Source organism: Betta splendens, chromosome 13, assembly GCF_900634795.4.
Source record: "Betta splendens chromosome 13, fBetSpl5.4, whole genome shotgun sequence".
NCBI lineage: Eukaryota > Metazoa > Chordata > Actinopteri > Anabantiformes > Osphronemidae > Betta > Betta splendens.
The window spans coordinates 18493723-18508885 of record NC_040893.2 but is presented as its reverse complement, the minus strand read 5'-3'; the positions used below and the strand labels follow the sequence as shown (position 1 = coordinate 18508885).

At 42.4% G+C, this 15163-nt stretch overlaps 1 protein-coding gene across 6 annotated transcripts in view; it reads left to right on the top strand.

Moving 5' to 3' along the window:
• Positions 1 to 15163, top strand: part of cntn5 (contactin 5) — a 74742-nt gene that overhangs the window by 36843 nt on the left and 22736 nt on the right. For 5 of the 6 annotated variants that reach the window (XM_029170977.2, XM_029170979.3, XM_029170976.3 and 2 more), the window contains 5 exons: positions 475 to 598; positions 700 to 875; positions 6106 to 6201; positions 9124 to 9327; positions 12657 to 12759. In XM_029170977.2, coding sequence (XP_029026810.1) covers positions 475 to 598; positions 700 to 875; positions 6106 to 6201; positions 9124 to 9327; positions 12657 to 12759 — 703 coding nt within the window. Of the gene's footprint in view, positions 1 to 474; positions 599 to 699; positions 876 to 5676; positions 5965 to 6105; positions 6202 to 9123; positions 9328 to 12656; positions 12760 to 15163 lie in introns of those variants that run through there. The other variant, XM_029170984.3, reaches the window with a different exon arrangement.

The window sequence follows — 15163 nt, the reverse complement described above, 5'->3', positions numbered from 1 at the left end:
TTAAAATGTATTTTTCAACTCATGAAATGCATCCAGTTAAGTACATAATCACAAGGGCCCACTTCTAAATTAAGAAGTTGCTCTGTCTGCTTTAGAAGGACAACAGCCTCCAGGGTTTGTCACCGAAAACACATTTTGACTTTGGGGATTATGAGATTGCCTCGCCGAGTGCTGAACAACTAGATTAGTCCTATAATATATCAAAATAGTGTTATTACCTGTCAAAAAATGTGTCGTGTGCTGCAGAACGCCACGTTGGCTGCAGTGGTTTTTGTTCTTTATAATTCCCCTGTACGGTGGAGCTGCACATCTTCCTTATCTCTTGTTTGCTATAAACGACGTTGGTACAAAATGTGCCGTTGCATGAAGCAAACTGGGAAATAATAGAAAAAGTAATTGGATGGTAAAACTGATTGGCTCTCCTGTTGTGATAATTGCACTCATCGTTGTCTTTATGTCTTTTTTTCTTTGCAGAGAGTGAGGAGTTTGGGCCTGTTTTCATACAGGAGCCAGACGATGTTATTTTTCCTTTGGACTCTGATGAGAAGAAAGTGGTGATGCACTGTGAAGCACGGGGGAATCCACCGCCCACATACAGGTGAGACATTATGCGTCTCTCTTCTAATTGCAGTGCTACTTTTGCTACTCATTAGCTTGTCATTCACCACAAATGAATGTGCCTGTTCTCCTTTTATTTAGTTGGTACATCAATGGGACAAAGGTGGACGTAGAGGCAGATTACCGCTACAGCTTCGTTGATGGGAACCTAATTATTACCAATGCAAGTGAGGTCACGGACTATGGGAAGTACCAGTGCAAAGCAGAGAACAGCTTCGGGATTGTCCTAAGTCGAGACGGTTTGTTGCAGTTTGCATGTGAGTAGACTTTTTTTCCTTTCAACATTCTTTACAGCTCACTTACAGCCAGTGTAATGGAGTAGTGGTATATGCAGTGTACGTAGCAAGTCGCTCTTTGGTGTGTCAGACAAAAGCAGCGTGAAGAACAGAGATGTCAGAGCAGATGATTATCTTCTTTTTTTTCTCACTTAAAATAAACCTTCTTGGTTTCAGGGGTAAATAATAACTGGGTTGTGTACAGTGCGTTTTCATTGCTCAGTTTAGTTCCCAACGGCTCCATCTGATACAGTTGAGTTGCACTACTTAGTGTATACGCCTTCCAATGCCCCGTCTCAATGGTAAACGAGAGCAAAGAGCAGCGTTTCTCCTCCACGTAATCCCCCGGCCTTCCTCCACAGCGTCACCACAGGCTCAGGCAGCTCACCACAGAGGCCAGGGACACTATTGGTGGGTTTTGTCTACCGTTTGCCTTAGACGCAGCGGCCATACTGTAATAACCGTATTGGCACGTCCACAGGGAGCTCAGCCTTCTCACTTACTGAGCCCCTGCTAGAAAGTATATTGCATGGTCTTGTGTGTTTTACAGGGTCTTACAGAAATTACTTATGTAACAAATGTCTAGATTATCCTGGAACTATGCAGTGAGAACAAAGGGACAGAGCTTGGCTCCATAAAAGCTACATCCTCCCCAGGTCAGCAGGGCTGCTGTAAAGGTTTCCTTTAAAGGATGTTCTTGTTTTCTTTTCTCTCTCAGAATTTCATATAAGTTAAAAAAGTGATCAAAGAAAGTGTATGAACCAAAAAAATCCCAGCGCTACATCAAATGTGAGCCAGACTGCATTGGCAGGCTGATACGCCCAGATGGTAAAGCATAGACACACGCTTCAAAACAGTACTGCTGGCTTCTGAGGGACAGAAGCTGCATGCGTCTTAACATGGACCCCCTTCTGTCCTCTCAACTGATCTCCAGATCTTTCCCTCCTCCTCTCACCACTTGGGGATTAAATCAGTATATAAAAATGAGCTTGAGCCCTTTTTTTCTATTTGAACTTGAACAGTGTAACATGTAGGCAGGCATTTTTTTAGGCAAAGCTTCAAGCTGACACTATGGGTTATTCATTGGATCCATAGTAGCAATATTTACGTTTTGACATCAGTGTGATGCCAGCAACAAGTGTATCGCATGCGACGATGAGGAGACGAAGTCGTAAACTCGGCAGAGACGATGCAGTTCTCGAACGTGTGCTCAGGCGACGTCTTCCTTTTAATCACCATATGTCTGAGGTTGCGTTCCGCTGACTTGGCGGGTGGATCTGAGGTGGAAGCCACTTTGCCGCTTTCTCAGCTTCACCCAAGAACAGAATTTGCTAGTTCCAGTTGGTGTCCTGTTGTTGGGGGTGTGATGGTGATTCAAGTGGGAAGCGAGACAGTCTTGCGTTGGCTCCTACAGTAGCAAACAATCACCTTCATGTCATGTCATTAATATTTAACTTTTTGCCAAATCGCATCATTTCCTCAGCATGACAGGGCTGTGTTTTCTGTAGCCTGGGGATGTGGAGCCACAGGCCTCAGAAATCACTCACCAAATATTTACATGTAGCTCCTGAGTCAGCAACAAAGTCCACATTGCACCAACTGGCGCGATGATTTGAAAAAAACTGAGCAGAAATGTGTGAGAAATAAAATTTGTTTCCTCATGGGTGTTGATTAGGATACAGTAGATTAAGCTTGTAGTAGATGTTGCTTCTTTCTGCTCTTTATTTGTCTGTATTTAGGGTTCATTTTTGCTCTGCAGTTGTTTCGCTTGTGCGTTGCTGCTGCTGCACATGCAGTTTTGTGTGATAGTCTGACGCTCATTGTACGTTTCTTTAAAATGCGACCCTTCAAAGCTGCCCACAGAAACAAAGAGAGTTGCCCTGCAGCACACATTGAGATGCAGAACCTTCCCTCTGTCTTTCAGCATAACAAATGGTGGGTATTTATCACTCAGTGTGGAGCTCAACTTTCCTTCCTTTTCATGTTGGCAGGGCACATTTTCATGGGCTGACGCTGCTGTCGACTGCTTTAACTAGTGCAGATATACACGAGCGAGTGGAGGCTTAAAAGCTGTAGTGGTGTTTTTCTAAATTTACTCCTACATTCAAACTGCTTTTAGATGGGAAATGTTTTATTTCTCTACAATAGAAAAGCGGCAGCACAGTTAGCCTAATATTCTAATTGGTGCTGGAGATTCAACTCAGGCAAGGCATCACCGTAGCACGCTGATCTCCTGGATCAGGAGCCAACTGTCCTGATTGGTTAGTCGTGGTTTCCTGGGCAGTCGCTGCCTTCGTTTGATGCTTCGAAATCTGGTGAGGAAAAAGTCAATTGTTTAGAGTGGTAAACAATTGAGGCTGTGTTGCCCTGAATTAATTTAGCACTGTGTAACACTCCACTGAATGTACACCATCCAATACACAAGCTTGTTATGTCAAGCGGCTGTTGTGGACAGAGTCCTGCTTCATGCACGGGATCACTGGAGAGGCAGAGTGCAGCAGGAGAGGGTCAGTCGAGGATCTCCCTGCTCTATCCACTGGCCGTGTACTCGGCTCCAAAGATGTTTCAGTAGGATGCTTTTTTCTCTTTGTTTTGAAATTCTGAGCTGCTGAACTCACACTTGGGCTGTTTTTCAGCCGTGTCTTTGAAGGCAGCAGGCAGAAAGGATGCCTCTGATCTTTCTCCCCAAAGAGTTCTTCTCTCTCTCCGCAGACGTGAGTCTGGCTGAGGCTCAGGTATCGAGTCACTCTGAGCGGTACAGTAGTAATGAAATTAACCAAAAGCTTTGAGCTTTGGAAGACCCCCCCTCACACACACACACACACACACACACACACACACACACACACACACACACACACACACACACACACACACACACACACACACACACACAGTTGGTGCCCATTGATTAAAATGATTTGCACTGAGCATGTGCTCCTGTTTATCAGCACATTTAGAAATAAATAATAACCCTGTTGTAGTTACATTGTTAAAAACTCATCTTGGTTAGATAAATTCTTATATTGACATAAATCTTCTATTAGAATCATGAGGCCTCAGTTTTTTATTATTTAAACATGGGTTTGTGTGGAAGGATTCCTCATAATTGCTTGGTTCAGTTGTTGTGGCTGTTCCCTCTCACTGTATCTGTTGTGTTGTATTTGTTTATTCCTAACAGGTAGTTCCCAGCTCTTTGTAATGTAAATGCAAAATGATGTGTGTTTCCAGAAAGACCAAATAGGACCGTCACGTCTTTTTAGTAAGAAGTGTAATAGCTCCATTAACCTGAATATGCTTGGTTGTAGTGGAACTGGGCAGTAATGTCGTTGTTTTGTAGTCGACACCAATACGAAGCCATTTATGTAAAAAATACTGTTTTATGTTGCATTTCTGCTGCGGTGCCAAGCCGCCTGAAAAAAGGGAGGCAAATAATAAATCTAGCAGGTGTGAGCCTGATAGGAGGTCTCATTCATCAGGTGAAGCTCAACGCACATACATACAAATCCAGTGAAGATACAGTACAGGAGTCGGCGCTGGGCCCATGCGTCACGCTGTCTCTTTGTTAGCCCAAACAAGCTACTCCTAAAATGCCCACAGATCTGAACGTCTGGGTTTCAGATTGAACTACAGCGTTTACATACCAGCTGATCACAGTTCTGACCTGTGATCAGCTGCTAAGGTGCCTGCGGTCCTTTTAGCTGGCATAGCACACAAATACATTCATGTACGAGTGGAGGCGTGAAAATGAATTCAGCTTATATGACACTGGGACAGACGGCTGCTCTCATAACATGCAGGCTGGCTGGTACCAAGGGAGCCGTCCATATAATGTACAGTAGGAACAACTCCCATGATGAGGTTGAGGAATTCATCTTGATGTGCTCCATCAGCTGGATGTGGAAGGCTGGTCAATAGGCCTTATAGGCGTTTGTGTCTACGTGTTCTTTGCTCCCCTTCAGGTTTAGTGCAGAAGGGTCTATTCAGCCTACCTATTTTGTGTTTGTTCTGTAAAGCAGCAGTGGAGGATACTGATTATCAATAAGTCATGGTTTCTGTTTGAATAAAACATGACAAAGAGGTAGAAGGTAGCTGCATCGACAGTAAAGACAGGGTGGTGACAGCAGCTGCGAATCGATAGTGAACATGGTGACAATCAGTGGCTCTCCAGCTCTGCACTCTGGTGGCACATTGTTAGCGCAAATAAATCAACACTCACACAATCACAGTCGCACAAAGCGAATGGGCCAAGATGATGGCACTGAGCATCTCCAGAAGAGCGGTCCAACACAACTGTGATAAAAATAAAGAAGTCAAGTCAGGTTCCAGGATCGAAAGCAGCCCTCAACTGAAATCCAAGTGCTGCGATAGACTCTGCTCCTGGTTGATCCTTCTGAAAAGGAGCAGAGGACATCATGATTTTTTGATTTTGCCTCCATTATTTTTTGACTTGGTTCTTTTTATTCTACTGCTACAGATTTTAAGCTTCTGTGGAAAATATTTTCCTCTTGTCTTTTAGCTTCTTCTGGGTAGAAGTGTTGCCACAGGCGTTAAAGTCTTCTATTAAAGGTTTAGTAAGCACTGCTTGAAATGAAATACACCTCAGAACTCTTTTGAGCAGATAATTGATAAGATACCTGTCTGATCTTTAGAAAAATAAAGACATTCAATTTGAAATTGAAAATACTACGTGCCCCACGAAGAAGCGTTATTGTGATTAAATGTGCCAGAACACTGGAGGGAAAGCAAGTCACTCTGAGACGTAATTATCCAACTCTTTCAGGGCAACACTGTGCCTCAAAGTGATGGAACCAGAGTGGTGCGACACGGAGACCCGCCCTGGGTCAGCAGCCTGTCGCACCAGTTTTAACACCTTGGCGTTGCTCCAGCTGGAAATTAAAGAGGCGGTATTAGATTCTACCAGGCAGCGGTTCTGGGATTCGAGATTAAACCTGCTTTGTTGTAGATCCAGAGAAAAGCGGGTAAACATGGAGGTGTTTGATGGGCATGTAAACATTCCTCCTTTCATGCCCGTTGCGCGAGGATCTGCTTAACGTCAACCACTGCAAAGGTTAATGAAGATAAACTGTGCTGCAGTGATTTGTTGGTTTTTGAATAATTCAACTTTATACCTTTCATTTTCACAATGACTCCAAATAAGCATGTTTTGTTGAGCCGTGTTGCTAAGAGAGACTGTTGCGTGCTGTTTCAGATCTGGGTGCTTTCAGTGGAAAGGCCAGAGGTGCGGTGTCTGTGCGTGAAGGCCAAGGAGTGGTGCTCATGTGTACGCCTCCTCCTCATTCAGCAGGTAAGAGTCTGAACCTTAAATCGGCGCCAGAGGGGAAAAAAAACACACTCTCTTCCTTTTTCTGCTTTTGGGTTTGTCTGTAAACGCATCACTATTTGTCATAATACCCAGGACTAGATGTAATGTGGCTATTAGTGGTCCAAGGTGAAGGATTATCCTGCTTATCCTGCTTATTTATTTATTTATTTCATTGTTTCCTGATGGCTCTTCTCATCCCGTCTATCCATCATATGACGGATATCATAAGTTCTGGTGACAGCGAAGTAACAACACCGATTCTCAGAGCTCAGATTTTCTGGATCGTTAGAATTGAAAATGAATGTTGCGCAGATAATTATTTCACATAGGCACCGGCATCTATTCAATATCCTCCCTCTGCAGTTGTCCTCTAATGTAAGCTGTTATGTGAGCCATGAATCATCCAGGCTTTCTGTTTGCATCAGCTCTGTCGTACCGCTGCACTGCACCCATGGGAGTGTTTGCCAAGGGTTCTTCAGCACCCATTCCTGTATCAGGATGCCATTTTACAGCCAGAGAGCCTATACCAGTAAATCCCATTTAAAAAAAAAAAAAAGGCACAAAAATAAAAATTATCAGATCAGACACAACCCCAAAGCATCGTTTGGTAGAGTTGCTCCTGTTGAGTGCTGGTGACTTCAGATCAGTATTGATGCACCATCGGAGGGATCTTAACTCATTATACAGTGAAACATGTGATAATTAACGTGTCGCACTCTGTGGTTGAAGTGGTTCTAGTTATCACTGCTGTTGCTACTTGGTAAGTCTGCTTTGTATTGTTATAAAAATTGTTTTTATACTTTACAAGTTCGTTAGACACAAAATGTTACAGTTGTTATTCGTTATTTAGCCAAAGGCTCTTTCATAGCGTGATATACATGCAATATAGCTTTTATTAGATTATTTGGAATCTTTGCTTCTAAGATAATGGTGAACTGAACATCGGCTGCAGCCTCAACAGGCTGAGAAGCTGCAGCGTTTGTACTTGCAGGTTATGCTCAGCTTTACAATACAGGTATCTTGTGCTTTTGTTCTTTTTTGGTTTTTGCTGGCAGGGAATGAAAAATGATCTATGACAAATAAAATATTATTTTAAAAATGCCACAGCCGCAGCGTTTGCCAGTGTGATGAATGCCTTGGTGGGCCCGTGCATGTCACCAGTGCCTCTCATATTGTATGGGGACGGCAGCGTTTGGTGGAAGCGCTTGTGGGAGGTTTCTAAGACATTAAAATGCCACCTAAATTAGATAGGTCTTACGAGTGAAAATAATTTGAAGTCAGTGAGATGTGAAAAGCTTTTTTATTTCCCATTTCATGGCTTTGAGCACTTGTGATACGTTTTTATGTGTCTCTGATAAATAGTGTTTTACTGAACGATGATGACCTTTGAGTAAAACCTGTGACAACTGTACTATATTTTAAAGAAGCAACACGCGTTTATGTTTAGTTTGTACAGTATCTGTGTCTCCCTGGAATAAAGTAGGTGACTGATTCTGTTAATATGCAACAATTGTATCTGTAACTGATTCTATTTTCTAACTTAGCGAAGCCATAGACGTTTAATTCACGTCCCATGTTGATTAGGGTCTTTGAAACGCCAGTTATGTCGATGGCTCTGATAGTGGGAAGGACCTCGTTAACCCTTCTTTTCTCCAGAGCAGACACATTCATTCGTCCCTGGCTTTCAGTTTTGTTGTGTCAGTGTAGAACTGCACACAACAGACGTGCTGTTCATAGTCCGATTACACTGAAGGTGACTTTGATGCCTTTCTTTACCCTTTGTCTGCACGGTAAAAATACTTCATCAAAGTCTGCCAGGGATCAGGAGGTCAAATCCCAGAGTGTCACGGTGGTACTTACTGTAGGAATCCAATAGTAAACAATAAAACCAGTTATCAATATATTTACAAAGGCCTTTCATATCTGAATATAACCAATCAGGGAAACAAGTTCTGTGCTGCAGTATGTCAGCACTTAATTAAAGCAAACGCACTGCAAAAACAAGATGTCAGTGCTTTTACAGCTTGTTTTTTATTATCATATCTCTTAACACACACGCACACACACATCACTAAGTATTTAATATAGGCAAAAGAATAAAAAAAACATGGGCAGTGTTTGTGAATACATATATAGCATTCATACATTTTTAAGGCTGTGCTTAATCATTAAATGATTTATTAATTGTGTATTTTTATTAGTTAAAGCAGAATAAAAAGTATAATATACCTAACAGTGTAAAAGAAGACAGAAATTATATGACGAAGTGTTTTTAGAACTTGTTCTGGTACATTATAGTCTTTCATGACAGGGTGAATCAACCTGTTCTCATTTCCAGGATGTAAAATAGACGCTTTCTCAACCCCCTTTTGATTCCGTTGCCAAAGCTAAATGTACCCTTTCACACTATGACAATGACACTGAGTAGACATCTCTTTAAAAATAGCACCAAAATGGTGGCTGGTACTGTATGTCTGAGCTGTCGCCATGACAACAATCATACACACACAGTCACACAAACTGAGACACAAGTGCTCCCTTATAATAAATGTGATTGGGATTGAGGGATGATCCTCCAAGCACTTCTCCCTCTGGACTATGTTTGGCCCCTGTGGGCAGGTCCTGCTCGACGTTGACCCAACCGACCACTCCATCGCCCCTCGGCCCGGACCGCGCTTAATGCACGCTGTCGTTGCTCTAGGCGCAAGTATTGATGCACCTGGTTATTATTACAGTCACTTGATACTGTCAGCATGATGTGCCACTGCACTTGACAAAGCATCATTATTTTACACCCTGGAAATGAGAAGAGATAGAGAGGCACCTATTAGGAGCATGAAGGTAGAGGCTCAGTAATGGCTTGCGCATTGCTCTAACCTCTGTGGGTTCCTTTTGTTTTTACAGAGATCATCTATAGCTGGGTGTTCAATGAATTCCCATCGTTTGTTGCGGAGGACAGCCGCCGCTTCATTTCCCAGGACACCGGAAACCTGTACATCTCCAAGGTGCAGCCGTCCGACGTAGGAAGTTACATCTGCCTGGTGAAGAACACGGTGACGAACGCGAGGGTGCTGAGCCCCCCAACACCTCTGACTCTGAAAACCGATGGTGAGGCACTCAGATTTATAGCATCTCACACGTTAAAGCCCTACGGCAGAAGAGTCGAGTGGATTTAATTAGATAAACCACACTCTGTTTATTTTATTTTATTTTTTGTGTGTTTATGTTTTTTTTCTGTTTCAATGCTTCTGCTGCTAAAATGATATTTAATATTCTATAGGCGCAGTTTGTTGCATCATAGTATGCTTCAAATCAGTTATCTTAATAAAGGTGAGATACCGCTCTGCTTTCCGCGGCGCCTCATGTCAGTGGAGGGTGTTATGAATTCCATACACACCGTAAATAGATGGTGAGCAATGCTTTAACATTAGTGTGGGGAGCCTTCCATGCTCATAGTGTGCTCTGCTTAAACTGGCCATCAGGGAAATCATTCTGCAGCATAAAATTAACTGAATCAATGGCCCTTGCTGTGGAAGGGCTTTGGTGCCTTTATAGTAGCCTCTCCGGAGCCGCGCCGCCGAGCTCTTTGTTGGATTCAGGTGTAGCTTTCACCTACGAGCTGTTTACGTCTGACTACACAGAGAGACGTCCATCACTCGGCGCAGGTGCCTGTCATTGTCAAGGTTTCACTGAGACACTGTAATTACATCCCCAGTGAAGCTGAGAAAGGCCTCTGCTTGTTCCACACGTGTGGATTACATCATTTTTTGCTAAACTCTCACTCAGTCGCGGTCTCGGCTTAACCTTCTATGAACTGGTCCTCAGACACAGACTTCATGTACATGAAGCGAACACGCTTGGCCCGTTTGCATCCGTCTGTCAGTGCAGTCATCAAGGCATGAGAGTAGTTGGCTGTGTGGTCAGATGAAGCTTTTTGAGATTTTTCTGTAATTTTTTGAACAAATTATGCAAATTAAATGAATTTTGTAATGTGCATGTTGTAATACATGGGTTAGATGCATGGGCTGAACGAGAACACTCTCACCTGTGACCCAACACGGTCAAATCAAATCTCTCCAGCTGTACATTCATTATGCCAAAGACTGTCTTGGCATCTCTTGCTCCGCAAATCCCATGATGCTCAGCCACCTTCTATATTCTGAACATGAGTCTAAAATGCCGGAAATTACTTTGGCACATCTCGCAGCAGAAACCCAAATGCTCTCATGCTGTGTGCGCACCTCTGTCATTGGAGTCTGACCAATCAGTGGCTGCAATCTGTGCCTCGGTGAAAGTGAGCGATTATTACACAGTGGACAGTTCAGGCTGGATCTGCGCGCCGCTCACCACTGTCAGCTCCGATCCCCACTCTCTTAATCAAAACCAGCATCTGGGCTCCATTATAGCCTGCTGGAAGCCATTGATCGGGAATTGGCAGGTCCACCTTGAGAAGAGCAGGACTAAGCACTGGACTCCGGACTCACGCAAGAACAGAATAATATACGATAATAATGGCTACAGAGCAGAACAAATGGAAAACACATGTCATGTGGAAATATCATCTTATATAATTACCACCAACATTGCCTTTTTATTTGCTTAATGATTTGAACTGCTTGCACCAACATTCGTGCTGTGCTGTCGGGTGCATAGCAACTTACAGTCTATAAATAAGATATCGTATGTATGCTGTGAAATGATGCCTGTGTAGTAAGCATATGTAGCATTACTATTTGTAATGAATCAATAATCCACAAGTACAATAACTTGTACTATTTTTTTGTATTGCTAATTGCCTTCCTTGGGTAGAACACAGCTCCACTGTGTGTTCAGTGCCCTTAGGCAACTTTCTCAGTGAGTATTACACCAGGGATGTGATAATCCAATTACAATTAGGGCGACCGGTCCAGCTGGACCATTTCATCTGAATGGAATTAGAATCAAATCTCTCACACATCAAAATAAAATGTTTACATGTATAAGTAATAAATAGAGATTTTATTTTTTAAGAAAAACAGAGGCGTTAAACTGTAACCTAAATTAATTCAAAAAGAACAGAACAGATTAGAAAAAGGCAATTTTCAGGAAATTAGAAGATGAAATTGCCACTTAAATTATAAAGCTACTCTGCATATGTGAATCAGACAAACCTTGAATGTTTTTATCTGTCTTCAGATCAGAATTTTGTGTTAAATATACTTTGATATACTGCAAACACATTGTATGTGAATGGCTGCTTTGAAGCCATAAATGATGAGAAGGATTTTGGAATAAAAAAATTCTCTGGTACAAATATCATAAAACTCCATTTCCATATGTCATGGAACACAATTCAATAACCCTTCTTCTTTACAGCATTTATTTCATCACATAAAAAGTGTCAAGCGCATGTAGGAGGTGTAATTATGGATCCTCAAATGTCACGCTCGTCATTTGTCTTTCACATCTGCGCGCATCTGGAGCAGCTGCCTGCTTCTGCGTGTGCTTGAGTCTGTGTGACCATCAGTCGTGTGCGTGCGCAGCCGCTGACTGTGCTTTTAATAATCCCCAGTACGAGTAAAACGCTTATTCACGCAGCAAGCTCCCATTTAACAAGACGGATAACGCTGTAGTAATTTGATTCTAGGTGAACGCGTTTCCCTTTGTTGTTCCAAATTTGTCCAATGCCATCTGACAAATTGTTTGGGCAAATGGATATAAATGGCTACTTTAACATTCATATGAATAAACACAGGAAGCGTGTCCTCTGGCTACGACTTAGAGCCGAGGTGTTAGTCATGGTGGCGCTTAGCAGGACTGATAGCACGTTATCACTCGTGGTTTTCAATGTATTTTGGGAATTATATAGTGGCGCAGTAATTGTTGAAGACAATGCACAGCTTCTGTCCAACACTTCATCATCGCCTCAATGATGTTTTATTCCTCATTCACTACATTCATTTATGGTTTATCCTCTATTTCCTGAAGGGATTGAGGACATGAAAACATGGTGAAGTGTGAGACGCCTTGTGTTAAACTCGCCTTGTACTGTACTTGCTTATCTTTTTAGTGGACATCAAAGACATAATGATTTACCCGCATGCAGGATCACTGGCCCTATTAATAAACAGTGTATAAAATCAAGGTGGATGGTTAAAAGATGCACCAGATGGTGTGCATAATATGCCGTCCCACACCTGCACACTGTGATTTAATGCCCAGGGTGTGACTGGAGAGGCCCAAACATCAAGAGTCCTCAAGAAATTTAAATATCCTCATACATTTTTTTCTTCTTTAGCCGCTATAGTAAGTTGAAAACCTTATTTATAAATCACTGTATCCGGTGTCTGTGCAGCACATTGCAATAAAAGATGAAGATGATGGGAAATGAGGGGTAAGTGGCTGTTTAAATCTGCTGCCTTCTAATGTGTGCAATTCCTCTTCTTAACCTTTTCCAGGTGTCATGGGTGAATATGAGCCCAAAATTGAAGTACACTTCCCTACATCTGTTCTGGCTGCCAAAGGAGTCACTGTCAGGCTGGAGTGCTTCGCTCTGGGGAAGTAAGTCAACCAAGACGCACTGCACCAACATAAGTAGTTGCTTATTACAGGTGTAGACGAATAAGCCTACCACTGGTTGGTTAGTGGAGATCCTTTGGTTGAGCCCTTGTGTTTCTCACTCGCATTATTCCATTACCTCAATAGGGACCAGGCATATCTTGACTCGGGGCAGGATGTTAAGTGAGTGCAGAGCAGTGCAGCATTGCACAGCACGGCTGTCAGATGGCATGTTAGTTCATGGTGGGGAAGTCTGAATGGGGAATTCAGCCCCTGGGAGCCATGTGTTCTCATAATTGAGAGCCCTAATGTATCTGTGCTTCCTGGGTGCTCTCAGGGTCTGTTACCAATGTTCTAAGCCATTGTTATGTCAACGAAAAAATGAAATTTCTAATAGTCGTTTGCCAGAAGGGAAAACACGCTTTGGTCCACAGAGACTAAAATCCAAACCACTCTGTAGTTATGTAAGTTCGAAGTGCTGCTCATATATTGTTTCAGAAAAATTGTTGTCGTAACTGAACTGTGGATCAACAAGGCCGGGTTGGAAATTCAGAGTTAATTTCTAAAGGCTACACTTTGAATAGAAAATAATGCCCAAATAATAGCTGTCGTTAAATGAAACGTGTTTCATTGTAGAAATCATCTTTTATTGTCTCTATACCAGCTTGTTTATAATTATGCAGCATTCATTATTCATTGCTGACTCATATATTCTAGTTATAGTATTAACTGGAATATATGAGCGAGGTAGTGTGATAGTACATGTGCTGCATTATAATCTCGCAGCCCTCAGTTTTTCCTGTAAGCTCGCAGAAAAGCAACACAGTTTGAGTCCTTGCCTGCGCTTCCCTCATTGAAGTCATTTGTGGATGATGGCTTTCAGTCAGGCAGTGATCCCAGTGACTTACCCTTTTACATAGAGATGAATGATTTATCAATGCACCCTATTAAGAAATGCCACTCTTTATATAGCACTGAAAATGAAGTCAAAATGGGTTTTGTTCTCCTGTTGATCAATATGTATGATGGCACCGCGAGTTAAGACAGGGCAGAATAGCTCTTTGAGTGTGTGAATGCCAAAGCTCCTTGATGAAATTGTCTGTTGTTACATTTGCCAGTGACAGCGCTTTGTGTGCCACAGTCAAGGTCAAAGAGGCAAAGACAATGAGGCTGGAAAGGAAAACAGTGAAACCGCCTCATCCCTAACGCTCGACCCACCTTTGTTGTTGTTTCCAGTCTCATCCGCAACAGCTGTTGTGTGGCAGGAGAGTCTGAGTTTGATGGAGCGTCTAGCTAAAAATCTCAAGCTGAGCATTTTTAAAACAGCCTAAAATAAGGCTTTAATGGTTGTAATGTAAAAGCTATTCATCATGTGTTTCAGTAAATATTTAAACACAAACAATTATTTCTACCCATATATACCTGGATCTTACACTAGTATATGTGCTCAAATAGCTGGAATCCATCTTAAAACCTTACTGTAGCTTCACAGCATGATTTATAGGAAGCTCTTACAAAAGGTGCTGTTTGGGGCATTCATTTCAAGGGAGTAAGAAGTTCACTGTAGTTCAAAAAGCCCTGTACATTTGATGGGTTCCACATTATCCCACTCATTTCCACTTAAAACATAATATGTGGCATGTGGTGGATACTTTCATCCAAATTGCCTTTGACTAGTGGAAATACTTCTAGTTTCAGTGACCCTAGAGGGAATCAAACTCTTGAAACCCTTGCAGTTACTTTCCCCATTGAGCTACACAGGACCATAAGGACCACATCGCCAGCAGCAACAGAAAGTGCCTCTTAATGGCAACACATTTCATGCTCCCTGTGCTTTGGCTGGTGTTTTTAAAAAACGCTTGTTTTGCTCAGATCACACAGCTGAAAGGTGGCTTTTTGGTGCAGGTGGATTCTACCTTAAATTGACGCCGAATTTCTAAAGTAACCCAGAAATTTGGCAAATGATATGGTGTAATATCTGGATCATAAGGATCTGAAGCAAACCAGCTCAACGCTATATTTTGGTTTTAGATTTGATTTAGAACAAGTCTAAATGAGAACAAAATAATTGGGTGGAATTGTAATTAAGATTTGATCTACAGAACTCGCCTATTGGCACATTCACAAATTGAAAACACTAATAACACTTCAACTCTCATAATACGAGAAGATTGAAATACTCAGTAAGTGTGGCGCGCGAGTTCAGGAGTTGACGCCGACGGTTCCACACAGAACACATCAACAGTCCGAGCGCCTTGTTTCTAAACTGAGAAAGCCTGAACCTGCTGCCTGCCCCCAGTGCTCTGAACGCGCACAGGCCTGCTCCTCATTATTCAGCCTCTGAAGAGAAATCCTGCCGTGGAGCCAGGAAGATTCACTGGCGTGTTCCAGCGCTTCAAGGTCTCCG